This window comes from Pseudochaenichthys georgianus, chromosome 24 (genome assembly GCF_902827115.2).
Source record: "Pseudochaenichthys georgianus chromosome 24, fPseGeo1.2, whole genome shotgun sequence".
NCBI classification, from domain to species: Eukaryota; Metazoa; Chordata; class Actinopteri; order Perciformes; family Channichthyidae; genus Pseudochaenichthys; species Pseudochaenichthys georgianus.
The window spans coordinates 32,901,011-32,924,617 of record NC_047526.1 but is presented as its reverse complement, the minus strand read 5'-3'; the positions used below and the strand labels follow the sequence as shown (position 1 = coordinate 32,924,617).

The 23,607-nt window shown below is 42.5% G+C and overlaps 1 protein-coding gene across 6 annotated transcripts in view; it reads right to left on the bottom strand.

The window, feature by feature from the left end:
* fam184ab (family with sequence similarity 184 member Ab) overlaps positions 1-23,234 on the bottom strand; it is a 164,644-nt gene extending 141,410 nt beyond the window's left edge. For all 6 annotated transcript variants that reach the window (XR_004551216.2, XR_004551217.2, XR_004551218.2 and 3 more), the window contains exon 1: positions 22,527-23,234. Coding sequence is in view for 3 of the 6 variants with exons in the window: in XM_034076385.1 (XP_033932276.1) it covers positions 22,527-22,688 (162 nt within the window). In the remaining 3 variants the exon portion in view is untranslated. The remainder of the gene's footprint in view (positions 1-22,526) is intronic.
* Between the last annotated feature and the right edge of the window lie 373 nt (positions 23,235-23,607).

Genomic DNA, 23,607 nt, shown 5'->3' with positions numbered 1-23,607 from the left:
CCAAAAACATACTTCTGCTGACCTCCAAGGAACATAGACATTAATCCGTACAGTATTTTATAGGTGAATTGATTAATAATGGTAATGAAGATGAAGATAAGGATGTTGAAAAATAAAGAAAACATTTTAAAATGAGAAATGTCCATGCTTGCTTCTTTAAGTCCAAGGAGGATGTCATTAGATGTTTTGTTTTATCAGTCTAAAACACAAAAATAGTCAATCAAATATGATAGAAAACTGAGAAAAACAAGGAAATCTAATTCTCTACAGGCTAAAATCTGCATTCCTGGTTTATTTATTGCATTAAAATGATTGAAAAAATATATAGGCTTGACTATGCCAAATAAAACATGTTGAATTTAGAATGGTTAGTTAGGTTTACAGAAATATAGCTGACTGAAAAGGCAGGATATTTAGTTTTTTTACAGGGTTAGGGTCTTCCACATGCTCGACCCCCCACTGACCTCTACCATCTCACTTGCAAAGCTTGCCTCTACATGCACTTGCCAAAAACTCGTACGACACTTAATTCATTGCGATACTCGGCTGCTTTTATCAATGTAATTTGCAATGCCAATTCCCCACCCACACACGTTTAGTAATGATCTGACTTTATTCTGAGCGGGACCTCCGCACCCTCCAGCTCTTCACCTCCTACTAACATTTCAGATGAATAATAGCATTGTTCTGGTAATGGAAAAACACCCAGTGACGCTCTTAGTTTCTGTTTTCATATTTTAGTGTGTGTGCGTGTGTGTCCAGGTGGTGGCCGGCTTGTCCACTGGAGCATCTCTCTCCAGCAGTCTCTCTTCCTGCATGGGTTCACCCTGTTTGACACTGACCCTGCCCAGAGGACACACACACACACACACACACACACACACACACACACACACACACACACACACACACACACACACACACACACACACACACACACACACACACACACACACACACACACACACACACACACACACACACACACACACACACACACACACACACACACACACACACACACACACACACACACACACACACACACACACACACACACACACACACACACACACACACACACACACACACACACACACACACACACACACACACACACACAGTCACACACACACAGTCACACACACACACACAGTCACACACACACTTCTCCTAACCTTAACCATAACCAACACATGCCTAACCCTAACCCTAAACATCACCAAGTCTCCAAAGCCAGAATTGCCAGGTTCAGTGGCTGATCTCTCCCTCCCTGTGCGTCTGATTTACAGCCTTCTCCTTGTCCGTCGTCAGCACCGGGTCGGCTGCTGGAGCGTGGAAATCATTAAAAACCGTGATCGCTTTCTGCCAAGTCATGCTGGAGCTCACAGCTGCACACCTAGAGGTCATTCTCTTCAAAACTAGCAAGCCACATGAATATCTGGGAGCAGATTAATTTAATATGCTACCCAAATATGGCCAGGATCCGTTGAATTTTCTGAACATTGGGTTTCAGATTAGAATCCAAGGGGGGGGGTTCGGTTAGCATGAAACACTTGAAACACTAACGGATAAGTTCAAAAAGAAAGTAGAAAGAGAGTGAGGTCGAAGATAAAGATCGAGTCAGAGCTAAGCATTTCAGAAGTGTGTATCTCACACTGCACTTGAACTTTAAGTCATGTACCTTTATTCATGTTTTATTATCTTTGCTTTTAAATGAGTGTTTTTAAATGCCATTTTACAATATATTTTTATGTAAAGCACTTTGAATTGCCTTGTGTTGAAAGGTGCTGTATAAATAAACGTGCCTTGCCACTATTGTATCTCCTGTCTCATACGTCTTCAATTAAAGTGCATAACCTCGGGACCAATGCTTCAGTGCGATCTCTGGCTCCGGATGCAGTCTGATGGAGACGTTGGTTCGAGCCATCATCACAGGGGAAGCTGCTGGGAGTCTGCGTGGACGTGATGTATGAATGAGACGATCATTATGGAGAAAGTGTTAAGAATAGCACGAGTCCCTCTGGGAACATCATGGCTCAGCCTCTCTCTCTCCCCGTCTATGCCCCTCTGTTTCGCTCACACTCACAGCACACTGAATGCCATTAGCCGTGGCATCAGTTTCTGTAGCACTCGTAGCCTGCAGCCTCTCTGTTTTGGTGTGCGTGGGCGTTTGTGTGCGTCTGTGTGATCTCATAATTTGTTGTTTTTAAAAACGCAAAGGAAATGAGTGAAATCTATTTTAAATCAAAAACGTCAAGCCTCACAAGGACCGATACAGGAAAACGTTCCTGCCCACTGCAATAACTCTATATAACAAATCACCACGCAGACAACCATCTGCTCCATAGCTTCTTTGACAACTGGACTCCAAATCGGTGTCTTCCCATTTCGCCCCTAAATTATTCCCAATTCGCCCCTTTTTTACATTAGGCCACATAAGAAATTATATTTGTTTTGCTTGGTCGTGGGTCTTAAGGCAGGGACACACCAGGACGATTATCGGTGTCGGTGGGCGTCAGGCCGACCATGAGCATCGACACGCCCTACTAATATTGGTCTTTTCAGCCGGGCCGACGCCTTTTCGGCCGAAAACCCTCAGATTCAACATATCGGCAGTCGACAATAGAAATCACTCTGATTGGCTGTTAAGCTAGCGAATCAGTGCATGAGAAGCGAAACGGAAGTGAGGGACCCAAACAAACGATTAAGAAGGCAAACCTGAGGTTTCCTTTAACTCCAGCTCTCGACGCAGGTTCCGGAAAGCCCCGTGAGCTTCTCGCTGTAGAGGGAAAATGGAATGCACACGCCATTTGTTGTTTGTTTATATCACGCAGTCCGTTCTTCTTCTCTCGGTTATCACGCAGTCTGTCTTCCGGCTGTTGCCTCTTTTGAATGACGAATACACACTACCGCCGCCTGCTGGTAAGGAGAGTTATTGCCACTCAGGCATGCGCAGTTCGTACGTGCTTCTTGGCCGTCGGCTGAAGTCTTTGCGGTGTGTTCCAGTGCGACACATGCCAAGACGTCGGGGTCCGTCTGTGTCAGTTCTTTGTTGTCAGATTGGTGTGTCCGAGCCTTTAGGGTTAGGGTTAGGGTTGAGTTTATAGATCTAACGATGCATCCCATGAAGCATTGCATGAAGTATGTTGACGAATCAGAGGCTGTTGTTGGGGCTGCATGGGAAAGGGGCGAAATGGGAATAGATTGGGGGTGGAACGGGAAAGGGTGTCACAGGAAGGGGCAAAATGGGATTAAACCCTCTAAATCACACTGTACATTTCATATTTATATCCAATCTAATATTTAATATTCCATTACTCACATACTTGTGTATATATAATATCCTGCTTTATATTTTGTCACTGTACATTTGTAATTCAACATGTATATTTTCTATGTTTTTTTATTGCCATCGAGATGTTTCTAGTCTTTTAAAAGTATTGTAATGCCGTGTCTTTTTATGCTGCTGCAACATAAACATTTCCCAACTTGGGTTCAATAAAATACTTCTCATCTCAACTGGTACATTTTGCACATACGCTCGTAAATGCTCCATCTCCACACGAAAACACGTCACTTGGCAGCAGCATTAAGGCCGAGATGCTGTGTGTGCATGTGTGTGTGCACGTCTGTGTAATGGAGTGATACAAAGACAAGGGCAGAGAGTTAGAGCTCACCTGCAGAGCTGTCATACCAACAAGAACACCGAGAGCTGTGCCGTTCACACGATCCGCTCCAACATTCTGCTACAGACGTGATGAGCTGCGAGTGCACATATTATGTTGACGGGAAGCTAGAAGCATTACCACCAAGAGTGACACAGGCTGTGCTGGAACTGACAGCTCAAATCTGAATTTTGGCAAATGCATGAAGGATTTCTGACTGCTTACATGAGCAAAAAGGATCCACCAATTTCACTGTTTTTGCTCAGAAAATCAACTGTGAAGCCTGTAGGGTTTTAGCGATGCTCAGTTATTGTGTATTACACGGCTGAGTTGAATACTCAATTCTGATTGGTCAATTTGGACAATCTAGAGCAGGGGTGTCAAACTCAAGGCCCGGGGGCCAAATCCGGCCCGCGACTTCATTTCATGTGGCCCCACAAGAGCTTGCAAAAAATATGATTGTTATGCGGTTACATGCTACTTTACAGAAGCCCGTTGCCAATAAACTACATGTCCCACAATGCATCTCAGAATTTGACTTTTCTTTTTTTTAAATGTCACTTATTTTATTTATTTTTTGACTTTTTTTTTTCAGAATTTGGCTTTTCTTTTTAAATCATTTTGTGACATTCTCACTGAAGAGACTTGCAATTATTTTCCCTAGACATCTGCTTTCAGACGTAGTTCATTAGGAAGTTATTACCCTATCCGATAATAATCCAATGCAGACGCAATAATGTAATATAATACATTATTTTATATATATATATATATATATATATTACATATAAGTATTTTTATATAGTCTTAAAGTTACAACCGGCCCTTTGAGTGCAACCTTAATGCTAATGTGGCCCGCAATGAATTTGAGTTTGACACCCCTGATCTAGAAGTTGTTTATCTTTTCATAACAGACCATTGCTAAGGATTTTCTCCATTTATCAAAAGTCAACTTTAATGTCAATGTTTCAGTTTGTGTATACAGACAGAGAGATCGAAATAACGTTTCCAACAATCCCGAATACAACTATACAAATATGTATATCCTATAAATATACACTATCAAACCGTGTTGTCAATAAAATGCCACAACATGGTGAAAATGCTTGTTAGAATTTCCTAAATCCCAAGGGGAGGTTTCCAAATAGCTTGCCTTTCCCAACAAACTATTCAAAATTCAAAGACATTCAGTTTAAAATAACATTAGACAAAGAAAAGTAGAAAATCCTCACAATTTCTACGCTAGAAATTGGTTTTATTTGACAATTATTAGAGAGCACCGATCGATCGGTAGAGAGTGAGTATCGGCCGATCTCGATCGGAGCATCCCTAACCATTATGGCTCGAAAATGATTCATTCATTGATTCAGACGATAAATTGACTCACAGTTTTGGCTCTAAAGCAAAATATGCAAAGATAAGAAAAGCAACATGTTGTATGACCTTTTGCTTCCACTAAAGCCATGACTTTAGAGTTTATATTTAAGTTACATAATTATTTTTACTGGATGGTTAGGTGATATCATTTGTCGTTTTTCACATGCCAGCCAGTGCATGCAAACGGATGCTATGCGATGATGAAATCCTTTCTCTAGTAACAATAAAGCTTATCAAACATTTCAGATGCTGATATCGTCTACCGTCTTCCTCTCTCAGCCTTCTCTTCACACCACTGAGAAACCACAATGTGTGTAATACTCTATCAAACTACCCATTCATTGCTTACATTTTAACTAAGCACTGATTGATTGACTTTAACAAAAGAACAAGAGCTTTTTCCACTGTCCTGCCCAATTGTAATTAAATCTAACTTTCAGTTTGACTCTGCTGCTGTGAGCAATTCCAGCAACGATTTCACGAGGAACAATTCAAAGGCTACAGCTGTGTGATGCAGATAGCCGGAGATTGGATTTAACATTATTGAACGTCCATTAAATTCAATCAGTGAATCTGAGAGCTGTGTGAAGGTGTTTATCTTTCATTTCACAAGATCAGTTTCTGTTTACATGAAAAACCCGGCAGAACTTTCATTTTCTTAACTACAAACTTTGAATAAAACCTTCAAAGTCAGTACAGGGTTAGCGTTTATTAGCCATGAAGTTGGAAAGTATAATGAATGGGTTCTGGATGCTCTCTAGGGTTTAGGGTTAGCACTCTAATCCTATAATATTGGAGGGTGTAGTATAATCTATACATATGCGTAGGTATTAGGGCTGTACCCGAATATTCGTTTTGTTTGTTTTATTTGCGGCTTCCCAATTGAATTTATTGAAAACTCCAATATCAACATAAGAGCTTGTGCCTCTTCGGGGGGTGCTAACACTTAACTATAAACGTTATCGTTGACTTTCTCCGTCTTTATATGTAGATATTACTGTTCTACGTTAATCTCCGTCACGTTGTTTCCATAGCAACAACAACTTCCTGTCAACTGCGCTAACTCCCCTTCAAAATAAAAGCATGTCCATAAAAAAATAGGAAGCCAAGCCAAATTACACTTAAGACATATATAACTGCAACGAAAGTAACGCACAATATCCTTTTCAATTTCAAAGAACACAAATTGGGTTGTGTACATTAACAAATAACTATAAAACAACAATACTGTAGAATAACAAAATGAATGCCGCGAATAAACCGAAATACACGTGTTGAAGCGGTTCACTGCTGATGACCACACACCTCCCCCCCCACCCGCGCGGGCCGAATATTCGCTGCCGATTACTACGGAATATCCGGAGCCCGAAAAATGGTATTCGGGACAGCCCTAGTAGGTATGTATTTTTTAACATAAAATTGTATTTAAGTCAGGGTTTTTTAAACATTTTTAGCATGTTATAAAAAGGTGTAGATAGAGATAGAAAAGATTGAATAAAAGTTAGAAGCTAAAAGGAACTAAAAGTACTTGAAGAACCAAAATCTTAAGAAAGAGTTACTCATAGCTAAGGTATTCCATACACCTTTTGACCTGATAAATAATATAACTTATATTTTTAAACAACATCTTCTCAAATCCAGATTCAATTGTGAGGATAAAGAACCAGCAACCAAATCCAACAGAAAAATAGGACAAAACAGTCAATTATATTCCTTAGTGACTCTTTTTCTTGTGTTGGTTAGAAACAACAGCTCACAAACAACCAGTTATAATTGGTTTCTGCCTTCTTTATTATATGAGCTAGCAGCGCTGCTATCCAGTCAGCATGAGTCTGCAGTCTCTTCAGTAACGTGTCCTTAAGGAAGTCATGAAATGCTCAGTAATCCTTAATATCGTCTGCACAAAAACTGAGTTGTAGTTCCTCAGACATCAGTTGACATCAGGATAACAAGCAGAGGCACAGCTGCAGCTTCATGGCTGATTGGGCTGTAGGCAGAATATATGCAAGTGTTTTGAACACAGAGAGAGAGCTGAATGTTCCGCCCTGTGTGATTCTGGTTTGTCAGCTCCTCTGTGTAACGAGGTGCCCATATCAACAACATCATTTCATTTAGACAAATAGGGTGAAGCTACAGCTCCCTGGTTACTGACGCTGGGATGTTCTCCTTTGTTGCAGCCTTACGTGATTAGCAGTGGCGGCCGGCCCATAGGGGCGCTAAGGACGCCGCCCCACCTCTTCCCACATACAAAAAAAAATATTAAAAAAAATATATATAAAAAAAATATTTAAAAAATAAAAATAATAATATATATTTTATATTTTTATTTTTAATGAACAAGGTAAATATCATACAATTGGTATCAGTAAAACGTATAATCTACAATAACATCTCGTTTAAAATTGTGTTACGATGTCTAAAGTTACTGATAACCATCAGCCATCAAATATTTTGCTCACGAGGGCGCTCACGAGGGCGCCCACGTTGCTTACGTGCGTTGACGTGAGTTGTTTTTTAGACTCGTGAGTGACCAAGGTGACGCAGTAGTTGGATGAGAATGGCTTCGTGTGCAGGTGCAGTCGCCGGACCTCGGTCCACACCCAATTCCGTGCAAGAGCTAATCTCCAATCCTTTCGAAAGGAGAAGTTTGGGAGATAAACTGTTGCTTGCAAGCTATCGCAGCAAGCTCGTGAAAAAGACACAACGTATCAACGAGGCTTCTCACGTAGCTGGTACACCAGAAAGGCTAGCTGGATGCAAACAGGTAAATGCTGTCTTTTGTTTCCCATGCTTGCTCTTCAAACAGCCGGGGACAGATACGATCTGTTCAGAAACTAGACAAAAGTTAAACGAGTACAAACCACAGACTGTCTGTGTCATGGAGAATACAGTCGCTGCTTTAATAGGCCGTTGTTGTGAGTGTGGACGGTCGGAGCATAACGTTAGCTTAGCCAAGCTCCATTTAGAAAACACGCATTTTAAAAAGGGTTTTTCGCCTGCCGTCTGTCTGCAGACTTGTCAAAGCGTTAATTCATCATTTTTACTAACCGGGATCAGTATGTTGTTACTTCGACATCATTTTGAAACGTGTATTACAATTAAATCACGGTAAAATATGTTCATCTTGTTGTAGTGGTAGCCCCCTTGCCAGCGGTTCTCTCTCTAGTTTAGCATACTCAGCCCGACTCAGCCTGGTTGTTCCTGGCCCTAGAACCACGATTTTATGGGGCCAGAAAAACTGTGAATTAGGACCCGCTAGCCGGTACTAGGCCAAGTGGAAACGCAACCAAAAACGGGCGCCGCATGGCTCTGCACGCTTAAAGCGAGCTCCGCGCTGCATTGGAAACGCGCCATTACATCACCAGAAGTCCTAATTTAAGGGGTCATTTCTCCCAAAACAAATTGTTTTACTCACTATATCAACAGCCCCACCAAAAATATTTTCCACCAGCCGCCACTGGTGATTAGGCTGATAAGACGGGCGGGTTTTCGCATTTAATTATTGCCTGTGGCTTCTCAATTAAAAAGAAATCCTCAAAGATGAAGGCATGATTTTGAACATTTCTGGGCATGCTTATTAATTGAGTGAGCCTCTATGGTAGCTCTTTTTGCATTACAGCTATTGAAGAGGACATATAATGCTCATTCAGGTTCATATTTGTATTTTGTGTCTCTTCTTTGACATGTGTATTTGCTTTAATGTCCAAAAAGCTCTTTATTTTTCTCGTACTGCCTGTGCTGCAGCACCTCTTTTCACCCTCTGTCTGAAACCAGAGTCCAGTCTGCTCTGATTGGTTAGCTGGTCTGCTCTGCTGTGTAAACCACTTTAAGATGTCCAGAATGCATTGGAGCGCCAGCCAATAGAAGCACACGTATTACAGTAGTGATGTTATTATGTTATGGAAGCAAACAAAGGAGTCAAATCGAGGCATTCACCAAAACCTATATAACACACTACAGGAAAGGGAAAACCCCAAAATGCATAATATGGCCTCTTCAAAACGGATGCCTTCTAACAACACTGGACTGCCTGTAATGCTGGAAAATACTGTACATTATGAAGAAGAAAAAAAATCCAGGGACCTGGAAGAAAAATGAATCAGAGGAACATCTAACTTACTGTAAGGCACAAATAAGCAAGGTAGGCATTTGTGGAGAATGAGCCTTATTGATTGGACATAAACCACCACGCAGTGAACCCATTGGTCTTAAAGGAGGAATGCTGAGTCATGCTGTTGTCAAGCAGTCAGCCACTCAGGGTGACGACAGGTCAGAGGGCTGTGTGGATAAATAGATATCTGGGTAATAGTCCGCATTACCCGAGTGAGTTATAACGACCGCTTTTCAAGTTCCTATCAGCGCATCCTCCGTTTCTACTATAATCCATCTAATGGAGTCAGTCCAAGGTCAGGGATTTCCCAATGTGAATTAAAACAAGCTGAAGTGCTGTTTTTGTTCAATTAATAGAGATGGGTTTTTATCTTAAATCACATTTTGCACAAACAACTTATTTCTTGGCTTGACTAATGATCGCAAAAACGATGGTGTCTCCATGGCAATGTGAGAAACTGGAGCGAGTGTGAGGCTTTCATTTTTATTTTCCACATCCAGTATCTCAACATTTAAAATGCCTAAGCCACACAGGATATATTTAGTTTACACAAGCGGTTTTCTATAATACAAGTTGCAGTTATTCTCCTATAACTATTTATATTTTCCTGTGCTGCTTCCTGTCGCTCTTTGCCGTTATATAGTAGCCTAAATACACCCCGAGGGATCCGTTTCGTCTTATCTTAATGGAAAGACAGACCAGAGGCTGGGTGAAGTCATGGTGAGCCCTGCTGTTGTTTGGATGTCCTTTAGCTAGAGGGAAGGACGGAGCGATAAACACAGACATGGAGCGAGGACGTGAAGGAGAGAGGAGTACACAGGCCTGCCAAGTGGAGAAAGAGCCAAGATGGGCATGGTCTTGGGCTAAATAAAAGACGGAGTAAGTAAGAGCTGAAAGAAAGAAAGACAAAATAACCAGCCATCAACCCACTTGGATAATATGATTATAAATAATGTCAAGGCATCTCACAGGATTCTCTAAATTGGTGCCAAAAAAGTGTCTCAAAATGCAGACGATACATTTCTGTTGCTGTTCTAATTTAGAAAGACGTTTACTGCTTAGCTGGCAAACCTCAAACAGTCAAGTTTAATTAGCTTGGAAACAAATATTTAAAACAGTTACGCTGTGTGAATATTTTGTAATTCAGCAAAACTATTCAAGTGGTGCTCACTGCAGAGCCATAACCACCTCTAGCTCCGCCTCTCTTGAGCTCTAGCTCCGCCTCTCTGGGCCTCTAGTGACGCTGACAAAACAGCGGACAGGAAATTACGTTGCCTTAGGGTTAGGGTTAGGGAATAAAAAAGAGCTAACGTAACATAGTGTGAAGCCCAAGTATAGCCACAAAGACGTCAAATGCTAGTAAACGTTAATTTTGCTAACTCTCGCCATTCTTAATCTTATTAGAATAGTGTCCGTGTCTTGCACACTCGTGCAAAGTTCAGTTTACTGACATTACGTCGATTCTTTGAATTATTTATGACTCCTCAACATGTGTCAGCTTTGTGTATCTTCCTGCCAACGAGCAAGACGAACGTCACTAGTTCCAGAGAGGCGGAGCTACAGCTCCAGAGAGGCGGAGCTAGAGGTTATGGCTCTGCAGTGAGCACCCTCTCAAACCATTTACCATTCCTATCACAGGGCATTTTCTTACACAATGTGTTGGAAGTATTTTATGTTTTACTCCCATTTTAGGTCCCATTGACATCAAAAGTGTATTTTACAAGAGAGACCTTCAGAATGGAAGATTGCATTAAATACATAATTACAACTGTACACTGAAGAAAATGTGGTTTGACATCAAAAGATGAATATGAGACAAAAGGTCAGTATTTCAGCTTTTAATTCCAGGTATCTAGATCTGTTAAACAACTGAGAAGATAGCCCCTTTTGTTTAAAGCCACCAATTTTTCAAGTGAGTGAACTGTATAGTATTTCTAATATATCGGGTTTTTTTTATGGCAGCAAAGGCTACTCTGGCTGTCTAATAAACCTATAAAATGCATCACCTTAAAATGTAATGTATTGGAAAGGTCAACAGTTAAGTTGTAGACAGTGGAAAGTAGTAAACACATAAAACTGTGATGAGTAGATCGTGCTGAGCAGACTAATGACTTGTTCCACCTTGCTCAGCAGACGTTAAAGCCACTGTTTGTAGCTATAGGTGTTCCTCTGAGTCTTATAACCCCTCTGAGTAGAGCTCTTGATAAGGATACAAAAAAAGGGGTCTTTCTCTGACTCTCCCATCACGAAAAACCAATAGTAGACTGGTCCCTGGTGACCATACTGCTGGCAGGAAAAGAAGAGAAAGTCGAAACAGACTTTAGCATCCACGATACTGCCGTAGAAATCGTCTGCCAGAAAGATTTGTTTTCTAGTTGTGTGGGCTGCTGTAAAGTTTGCCAGTCTAGACTTTGCAGTGGCTTTGGTCAAAATCGTTATTTCTTTTATGGCTGACCCACATATTCACCCACTGAAGGTATTGAGTGTGAATAATACCTGTACATACTTTAGAGCAGGGGTGTCAAACTCAAGGCCCTTTACAGAAGCATGCCAGTACAAGCTCTAGCCAATCAAACCGCTGCTTGTGTGTCAGAGGCGGGAGATTCATGTGATTGGTTGTTGGTCGAGTGTCAGACACGCCCGCCGGCAAGCGTCAACGCACGCCGATGTGTGGACGGGCCGTTAAAGTTACAACCGGCCCTTTGAGTGCAACCATAATGCTGATGTGGCCCGCGATGAAATTGAGTTCGACACCCCTGCTTTAGAGGGTTTTATAAATCTATAGGTCAACATTACAGTAACGGTACGTCCACACAGCAGCTTTAAACAAATCTTCCAACGCTTCTCTGCCCATTGACTTTGAATGGGGATGACGTCACTTTGCCTCGCTTTTCGCCGAACTGCATTGTGGGGGAGCGAAGCGAAGATTTCCAGGATTCTCAGGATTCAAAAGTTGAGCAATGTTCAACTTTTGAAGCTGAGCTGGAAGCGTCAGCCAATCAAACACGTTTATGCAAATCTGACAGTAGAAGCGCTAGCCAATCAAACCGCGTGTAAGCAGGGAGAACCAGACTGCAGTTCATTTCCTCATATTCCAAACGAGAAATTACGGTAGCAAATCACCCGGTTCTTTACGACCGGAACTATTAACGGGATACAAACCGGAGGAACCAGGCATGGAGGGAGGTGGCAGAGGCAGTGGGTGAAACTGGTAGGTTTTCGCCTGTTTGGGGAGTTTATATATATATATATATATATATATATATTGCTCGCATAAAATCCCCGGGGTTTTTTGCTTTGTATGTCGGGGGCGGGTCATTCATGTGATTGGTTGTTGGTCGCAAAAAATCCCCAAACTGTCAGACACGCCCAGCATTAAGATTTTTGAAAAGCTGCTGTGTGGACGTACCGTAAGACCATGCCATCTGATGGACAGACATAGTGCGCTCCTTGGATGAAATAAACATGTATTGGTTGGATGTAAAATTAACGAGGCGAGGATAGGAGAGAGCTGGCCCAAAGTTGTCATTAATGATGGATTACATATGAGCTTTTCTGCCGACCATATGCAGCCGTATGCAAATTGCTGCTTCCTTCCATTTCCCTCTTCACGTAGGCTGCTTTGTCATCTTATACTTGTGATGTTTCTATTAATGCTCCTCATTTCACTCCTTCCAGGTTGAATCGTTTAGTAGATACATCAGAAATATGCAAGCAAGATATGAGCGAATAATGAAAAATGTATCACAAGCTTATTAAATAAAACTCATCCCAATATGAAGTTTTCAGTTTGTAATGTGTTTGATATTTTTCTAGAAATCTAGTGGTAATGGAATAGTAAATCGTTGCCAATTAAATAGCATTTCTACACGGCTAAAAACATTGTAGAAGCTTTATTTTAGCACTAAATCAGATTCGTGGATTGGTCAAAAGTAAGCAGAATGAAGCAATGGTCAAACAATCTTCTGCTTCTGATTCAACGTATCGAGAAACACAACTCTGTGCAGCCGCTGTCGCCCACCAGCTCCCGTCTTTTAATACGGCCACCAGAAGGACTGTTACATGAAAGCCTTCACATTTCAACAATCCTGTGCAGAGCGACGACTCAGCCGCTCCATTAAGAAACAATCCTTTTGTTTGAACAAGCTGAAACCTCACCGAGCTGAGACTGATTCCTCCCCCTCTGCTGAAAAGCCAGGAACACAAAGTAAGGATGTTACGGAGGAAGAGGAGCAGACCGGTGTTAAACACCCGAGGGCTCCTGTTGGAGGAATACAAATGGCAGGGTCAGCTTCAGTGTCTTCCTGTTTGTCCGACTCCATATAAACCTGAAACTGCTTAACGACCAGAAGGGGTTTGACAGGGCAGTCTTTTTAGCACTAACTATTTTTATTTAATGTAATTAAAATAAAAAGGTCAGGGACGCACATAAAGAGACAGTGTCTACTAGAGTTATGCATCACTGTTTCAACATAAAGCGGCGCTATTATGGTTTTTGGGGTTTAACTGTAGTGTGTTATGGTTTTATGCATGTAAATGGTCTGCAAAGGCTACAATCCCAAAGATCAGGGGGTTTCTCTCCCACACACACTTCTCTCTCTCTTCTTCCCCCCCGCCTGCCTGAAACGCCTCCATTGGACTTCTTTGTTTATCATTATGCAACATTCTTCTATAGGCTGTGGACTGACGGCTTCGGGCCTCGTAACTCAGAACTTTAGTGAACAGTTTAGCACTTTATTAGCGTGATTGCGCAGTACCATTTGGCATGGCATATTTGCACATTTTATATAATTTATACTAATTATTGAGATGGTATTTATTAAAGGATTAAACCGTATTGATTGAAATGTCGTCTGGCAGGTGCTGGTCGGGTCTGTTTCTCTAGCCTCATCCCAATACCCCTCACTCGCCGTCCCTTCCTTGCGTCTTAGCTCCGCCTCCGTAAGATGCGAGCGAGGGACACGAGGAGGTGACGCGAGGACAGAGGAGTCCTCAGGTATTAATTGGGATGTCCTCGTTCACTCAAACGTCACTCTTAAACGACGTCTGTTAATGATGGCATGTGCACAGCTGTATCCCCTCTCATCGGGCTGAACTGAAGAACCCTTAGAACGGCCCATTTGTTGTTAAATATTTATTTAAATGGATGAATCTTTCTCTTGTTAAACAAGGAATTAAATGTATGATGGTTGGTCCTGCTTTTGTGTTCCGTTTTGGTGTAAAATGTAGCCTACATTTAAATAAAAATATAAATAGTAATGTGAAAGCCTTTTAGAAATGAATTGCACATAATAATTCCCACGGAGCTGTGAGCACTTATACATGTATGTGACGCTTTTCCACTGATCTTCCAGTTGTCGGTTTTCCTCTGTTGAAATGGACCAGCTGTGAAGGTGGGGGCGGGGCTTTTATACGCGAGTAGTGAAAACACTTCCGCGTAGTCTGCTCGCGTGTATCCCCCCTTTCGTCTCCTCCCTCACCCCTCCTCGACTCCTCCGTGTGCATTTCAGCTATTGGGACGTCCTTCAAAATGGCGTGTCTTGATCGATTTCCAGGTCAAGTCCCGGAGGAGGGGAAGAGCGGAGTCGAGGAGGGGTATTGGGATGAGTCTGTTAGAGGCAGGGAGTGTGTGTGAGATCCTGGTGGCTGCAGGCTGGGCTCACGTGAGCAGCAGCAGCAGGATTGAGGCTGTGTGTAATGTGTTCATGTTTTAATAAATGCGCACACCGGGTTATAATTGTGGACGTTCTGCCTCTGCCTCCTTGCTTGGTCGGGCCGCTCAATTGTCAGCTTCACACTCTCCAACACATTGTACGCTAAGGGCGGGACATGTCTTATCGGTTGACCAATCACAACAGAGCCGGCCAGCTAACCAATCAGAACAGACTGGGTTTCAGACAGAGGGTGAAAGAAATTCAAAGAAATGTTGGATTTACGTCACTAGTTTGTAATATTGTGACACAATACATTTAATGTCATGCCCTGAAAGACCTGATTTAATAGTAGTCACTCGGTGAACCATTGAGGCTGGTTTCATTACGGCTCTTACAGTCTGTGGAGTACAACCCACCACACCACGCTGGGATGAGTTCTCAGGTCAGACCTCTCGTAAAAAGGTAATGATAAAAACACACTGGCTGTGTTTACAGACAAACCATCATCATACTGGAGGTGGAAGAACACTGACTGGCTCTCAGGAGACTTTACACAAAGACAAAAGAAGAATATTTGTCTGACAAATCAGTCGCACAGGGATTTTGGTCTCCATGAAAATATATCACATTGGTTACTTACATTTTTTTTGTAAATGTTCTAAAATAGTTTGGGCCCCTGTCAGTCACGGGCCCTTAGAATGATCCTAACTATTCACCCCCTTACGGCGCCCCTGCAGCCGCACATATCAGCGTTGCTTTTAAATGTAACTGCACAACAGCAATAGCATAGACAACAATGTCATCAATTAATTAGGGTTGCCAGAAACTGACCATGATCAAAATCGATTATTCGGCAGCCCTGGCGAATAATAATCGATTATTCGACCGACCCCCCCCCCGCGGGATAAAAAAAAAAAAAGGACTTCCTCCAAACTTCCTCCAAGTTTACAGTAAAACAAACTGGTGGTGTGACCAATGACCATTTACAATTATTAATACTATTAATATCGATTTTTAAAAATAATATTCGATTATGGAGACTGTAGCGAATTTTCGAATAATCGAATAATCGCTGGCATCCCTACAATTAATGCACGGGCTCCGTTGTCAAGGTTGAATTAACAACTGGAAGCACAGAAATCAACGCTGATGTTTGTTTTATGGGCGTTACGAATCAGGAAAGGATACATCAAGTCCTAATCAAGAAATAAACATTAGTGTCTGCAGTATTGTTTCCAAAAGTTATTTTTTCTGCCTGTAACAAAAAAGCAGCTGCATTTTAAAAAGTCTCAATTGTATGGGTTTTGAAGTGGCCAGAATAGAATGGCTGCTAGGCAAAAGTTATCAAACTAATTATTCTGTTTTGCCTGTTATTGCAACTAAGAGGAATAGTGGCAGCTGTAGCATCTGGCTGTCCGAAGGCTAAGAAGACATTCAAGGTCAAACATTAAGAATGACACACACACACACACACACACACACACACACACACACACACACACACACACACACACACACACACACACACACACACACACACACACACACACACACACACACACACACACACACACACACACACACACACACACACACACACACACACACACACACACACACACACACACACACACACACACACACACACACACACACACACACACACACACACACACACACACACACACACACACAGCTAATCTGCAGGCCACTGTGTGTATCCGTGAGCATCCGAGCATGTGTGTCAGTCAACAGGCATGCCAGCAGTGTTTTATTCAGACTGGAGAGTGCTTGAAGCCAGTGGTCACCTCCCTTTCACCCATATCGTTCTCACTGTCTGTGTAAGTCTACCTGTGTGTGTGTGTGTGTGTGTGTGTGTGTATCTTAATGAAATCTGACAGTGAATTGTGACAATCAGCGATGGAACATCCTGCAGAGGTTAATAAGCTATACTCCTGCAGTACACACACACACAAAATTATATTCAGAGATAACAAAGTTTGACTTCACGGCCCGGTACTCCGAGCCGCTGTGAGGGCCAATCTTTACGGTTTGTCCTCTCCAGAAAAATCCGTGCAGGCCTTCAAGCGGCGGCAGCGCTGCACTCGGCACTTCCTGTGATACATAACAGCTTATAATGGGATGTCACTCTGCATGTTTTGTCTCTCTCACACCACACCTTTTACACCACACACACACACACACACACACACACACACACACACACACACACACACACACACACACACACACACACACACACACACACACACACACACACACACACACACACACACACACACACACACACACACACACACACACACACACACACACACACACACACACACACACACACACACACACACACACACACACACACACACACACACACACACACACACACACACACACACACACACACACACACACACACACACACACACACACACACACACGGTATGTCAGGTGTGTGAAAAATAAATCATTTTCAATACACAGGAAGTGACATCTCCACTGCTACATTCCAGTAACGGCTTCTAATCGGTGACTTGGGAGTATGCTTCGAATGTGTGTTTCTTTCAGATATTATCAAGGTTCTAATAACCCAGGCTTCCCTTTGTTGTCGTCAGGTAGCCGAGCAACAGATGTTGAGCCATTACGAATGACTATGACTGATAACACTAACAGCCGCAAACTGTAGTCGGGGTGTTTTCTACTCTGCCAGAAGAACAAGTCACAACACATGTCCTGAATACTCCATTGTTTCATCTGCTTGACAGATGTGTCAGGACATTCTGCATTTGAATTAGAAAACAGACATAATGATATTATACTTTTTAAACCAGTATCGCTTTGCTTTTGAATGAGCAGTAGGAAGGGTTTATCCCCAACAGCTCCACTCTATTCCCAAGTCAGGAGTCATGTTGTCTGGACCATCTGCTCTCTAACCCAGCTACACAGATCACTGCACCACCACCACCCCTGGATTATGGCGCACGCACACACACACACACACACACACACACACACACACACACACACACGCCTGCATCTTGGCTTTAATGTTGCTGCCAAGAGATGACAGCGCAGACGCAATGAACCAAAATGGTCATATTCTCCCATTATCTGAAGAACTGCACACAATCATTAGAAATGTTCAAAAGGCAGGCAGGAGGATATTAGTAGATGTTGTTAAGAAATATTATTTCAAAACAGGCACACACTACAGTATTTCCCCATCTCTGTCTCTTTCAATCGCTTCGTCTAGAAATACATGGAGATCTCAGAGGTCTATTTCTGACTCACTCCGACACTGAAGTCACACACACACACACACACACACACACACACACACACACACACACACACACACACACTTCCCCTGGAGATGCTAAATGATACCCGGCAAACGCTCTGACCGACCACCAGAGACTTCAGATTCACCGAGGACAGCATTTTAAATCAGGCTCAGCAATTTAAAATTCCTCGGCCCACTTCTTACATGCCATTGCCCTGAATTATGATTTATATAAAACTTGTTGCCATAGCAGCAAAACCCCTTCATTGCCTCCTTTTTGTCAGAGGCACGACATTAAAGAAGACACTGTCAGAGAGTGTAACTTCCAGTCTGAAATACGGTTTTCCAAAAGACGATGACGGTGGCTGAGCCTGAACTCTACAAAGGGGCGGAAAGCAGCTTTACGGGATTACAGATGACCGCAAGAAGGGTTAAAGAACGGCAGCCGCAAACACGTCTTGCACCGCCAATCGTGAAGTCCAATGCCACCGGAGAATAGCAGACATCGACTGGTTCACTGACGATGTAAGACCACGTCAACGTGTCTATGGAGCCGAGCACTCTCTTTAAAGAGGCCCAATGCTATCATGGGGTTGCCTTTTCGGTAGTGTGTTATTGTGCATGTCAATGTCTGCAAGGGCTACAATCCCTGTGTTCCCTCCAGAGGGAGTTTCTCTCCCACACACTCTTTCCCTCCCCCCCTCCCCCTGCCCGAAACGCCTCCATTGGACTCCTTTGTTTACTTCTGCAACATAGTGACATCACCATTTACAACTGGGGCTACTATTGGCTAGCGCTTCAACACATTGGACGTATTTGGCTAAGGGGCGGGACTTCTCTAAGCGGTTGACCAATCATAGCCGAGCCGGCCAGCTAACCAATCAGAGTAGACTTGGCTCTGGTTTCAGACAGAGGGTGAAAAGAGGTGCTGCAGCACAGGCAGTATGAGAAAAATAGAGCTTTTTGAACATTACAGCATGGAGACATGTCCCAGTAGAGACACGACGTACTGATATACACCTGAACATATGCACAATAGTTCTCATTTAAAAGGCTTAGGGTACATCGATAGAAATCAGCGTCCAATCAAACGTCCAATCAACTTGCCCCAAAATATAACAGACAAGAAAAAGACATTCAGAATATAAGAGTGTCAAACTAAAAAGGGAGCTGATCTTGATCAATCGGAATAAAATACAAAGAACACAAAAAGACACTCAGGATTAAAGTAGGCCAGTCAGTCAGTCCGTATGAGATAAGAAATGTAGATGCCGCAATCACCGTCCAGCGAGCCTCGTCTTTCACTCAGCACGTCATGTGTCAGAGAGCCAGAGAGCCACACACACACACACACACACACACACACACACACACTTCAAGGTTGCTGCTCTGTATTCCTGAACGCGGCTCTGGCCCGCGGAGATCAGCGGTCAGCGCGAGCAGATGGCCCCGCGCTATCGGCCCATTCTGCTGTGGATTAATACAACAAGGCACGGGAGATGCGCGGCTCGGATGTGACGCCTGTGGGAGTGTGTGTGACATGTTAAAATAATGCTCCATTGTTTTATTTGGTGGCAGGAAATACCGCTCACTTCAGCTTCCAATTGATTCTCACGGAAATACTGAGAGAACGACGAGCAATTCTGTAATCACAATGCTTGAAATTCTTCATTTTGCTTTGTGATGGATTATTCAATTATTTATTTGATGTATTTCACAGCTGCACTTAAGTCATCTGTGATGCACTGTCCCTAAGTCTGAAACAAGGCTCTCTCTCCACGGCTTTACAACGCTGCATGATGGTGTTTTACATTTCACGATGTAATGCATGTAATCCTTTGCAGAGGCCCACACAAGCTTACGCATGCTTGCCCTGTCCTTTCAAGGTATGACCTGAAATGTAGAAGAACTTAATTGTGCATTAATATTGCATACTTAACAGCCGGTGAGTTATCTTGTTGCATTATTTTGCAACCTTTTGTTGGGGTGTTGTTGCTTGGCATTGCACCGTGACCTTTGGGGAACACGCAGGTCTGAATAACTCTGTATCCAAGTGAACATGTGGCACAAACACGATTATCTTACCATGGAGTCATTTAAAACCAACTGTGATGTGTTATGTAGACATTTACTTTTCAAATTAATTCAAGCTGATGTTAACAAAGCAATGCTTACTGTGTGTGTACTGGATTCTGCTAAATAAATCAAATACATGCCACTGTTTGGGAACTATTTTAATTCCTTATTTATTACTAAAAATGTCTCAATAAGAATTTCAGGCATAGGAATCACAAACGACTACAAACTTGGAAATAACAAATCATAGTCGGCTACATAATTAAAAAGGCTCAAGGCCATCGGGCAAAAAGGTGTATATTGGTACAAATGGTTTCGCATAATATGCTTACGTACAAATACCTTGATAATAAGAAATGATGTTGTATAATAATAGATTTCATTTGTTAGCGCTTTAACAGGTGCTCAAAGACGCTTTACAGATATCGTGAAGGGAAAAGAAAAGGAAGGAACAACAAATAAAAATATAGTTAAAGTTAAAGTCAAATAATACATGAGTGTTTTGAAGGTGGTGAGGTCAGTGCAGTCTCTGATGGGTTCCAGAGGGAGGGGGCAGCGACGGAGAAGGCTCTGTCCCCCCAGGTCCGGTGAGTGGTGCGGGTGGGGCTGGAGAGGAGGTTGGCTTCTGATGAGCGGAGGCAGCGGGAAGGGGCGTGGTGGTGCAGCAGGTCTGTGAGGTAGGGGGGGCTGGTTGTTGAGGGCCTTGTGAGTAATGAGGAGGACTTTGAAGTTCCAGGTGTGGATATACAGGATGCCATGGTGTGAAGAATAAGCTAACAACGTTAAAAAAAAAGTTGTTTCCCTATTTCAATGTGACTCAAAAGAGCCTACACTGCACTAGCCTCGGCACACACCATTTTTGTTCAGCCTCCACGTCTTCAGCAACAAAGAGAAATACCGAGAGCACACATCTTATATTGGCGTCAGTAGCAAGTCCTTGGAGAGTGTAACCGAGTTGAGGTATCGGTAGCAAAGAGAAGGCCTCTCCAAAAAAGCCACCTGGAAGCCTGTGTGAGCCCGAGGCCCGTCAGACCCGTACAGCTGCACCGTAATAACAAACTGGAACCGTACCGTAAACAAGCTTTGACCCGGGGTGAATGTGGTGGAACGGCTGTGTTAGAAGTTTGAACCCTGTCATTTTGGAAAGTGAGAGATGAGAGCACCGCTCCTCGGGCAAAAAGACATTTTAAATGCCCTTGAAAGTACACCGGTACAGACGGCGTCATCCCCATCAGCTGGGCCAAAGCAAATGAAATGTTTAACTGAGATAATTCCAGTTAATGAGCTCCTGAATCTACTATATAAACAGTACACGTGTTCTACTTCCTAGAACTGCATGCTGTATGAATAAATATTTAAGAGTATTGTACATCAAAAGGCACACATTTCTTATTCCACACACATACACTCTGGCATAACAACAGGGGAATTGCAAGGCATATCATACAATATTCCGAATAAGCAAACAAGGAGGCAGCAAAGGGAATTGTATGAATGCAACAGCATAATCAAATGCCCAGTTATCAACAAGCCTGAGTCTTATGTTCAATCTCTGTCTCATTTCCTAGTATGCTTGTCATCATGAAGGATCAAACTTTGGAGAAAGTGCCTTATTTAGTTGCATAATTATGTATAAGCCCCCAGAACCACATTAACAAGTCAAACAAAATGCCAGCACACTCTGAGCTGCTACAGGTGATTAATGACTGTTCTGATTGTTGTCGTGGCTAATGACCCGATATTGATGGATGCAGCATTTGAAACAAACCGGGTTTGCCTTCAGGCATGCCTCCAAAGCATGTATGTGTACAAGTGGAAACAGGAATGTGCGCCAAACTCCGTAGAGAATGTTACCCATTTAAGGTATCTTTGTTTTTTGACTTTAATCCATGCATTCTTACTATCAATTAATACATTTTAGCAATTAAATGGAAGCTTTTTGTTAATTCGGCATTCAATTAAATACCAAGCAGCATGTTTTTTAATAAAAAAATCCAACTTTAATCAAGTGTTCAGCTCTTATTTCCAACACTAAATACAGCATTAGTGAGCAGTGTGGAAGCGTGAATCAATTGTGAAAGTGAAGCATTTCAATATGGAAAATAAATGCTTTTGGGGTTTAATGAAGGCCGAAAGTACACAAATACATTTGAAATGTAGGCTTAATTGAAGGTATTGTTATACCAATTAGGGAAATCTTACCAATAGGAGATAAAATACTAAATTGGCAAACATTCCTAAGGGAGTTTGGTGCTCCATTCTCACACCAGAACGGTAGTTAAAGGGTCTAAACCTGAGGGGTGATACACAGCTGAGAGGCCTCATTCAGCACTCCTTACCTTTGTTAGCTGTGCTATTTTCTTGCTCATCTTCAGGTGCAGGTCTTGGGTATATTCCATGGCGATGCCAGTCTGAAACGACATGCTGGTTCCCGTGGATGAACTAAATTTCCCCTGACCGGCAGGGCAGTAATACTGCTGCCAACCCGACCCAGTCGCCATCTTCACGATTATGCTTTCTGATAAGAGATATATGGACTGTAATATTAAACTGCACGGCTCTCCGTAGAAACCAGTGGAGAGCTCTGGAGCAAGTGAGCGTTTTTTTCCGGCAACACTTTGAAAAAAAATCAAATATATGAAGCCTTTTTAGCCCACAAAGTGTTAAAATTAGGATTCATTTTTGCTTGCATCCGGATAATAATACACCAAAAGGTGATTTTTCAGGTTTTTAAGCCCCAGAAACGTTTGCTACTACCATCTTGTCCGTGGACAAAAAGCGTCCGTTTGCAGCGGTCCTGTCTGCTGTCACCTGCCGGGATGTGGAGCTTGTTTTCGGGGCAGCTGACTGACAGGCTCCCGGTCGGTCACCTTGATGCTGGATGTTTTTTCTATCCGTTAAGAGTGATTCCTCCTCGCTGCATTCCGGCTACGTTGACGGAGAGTGTGTGGAGATTGGAGGTGTGTGTGTGTAGGACTGGTTTCTCTGTTGCCATGGATCACCTCAACAGTTTATGCTGCATTCACGTAGGATGGGAGCAGCGCTGCCTTCAGGTGGTGTGGGAAAAATCAAAACATTAACGTGTGAGCGATCCTGCGAATGTGGTGAAAGCGAAGTGTGACGTTCAAGGGGCGGGGGTTGATCGCAAATATTGGGATTATATTTTAAATAACAATTAGGGGGAAATTAACTAATATGCGGGGTCATATCTACGTCAATGTATTGATTAAATAATACTTATAAAAAAAATACCACATTGTTAACACGCAATGTCATACACTGAACTATCAGTCTTGATGCCGTTACTTTTAAATGTGAAAAGTGAAAAAAACTATAATATAATAGTGTTTAATCTCATATATTACGGTTGATTGTGATATTGTTGGTAAGTGTTATGAACAAGATGACTGGAGAGAATAA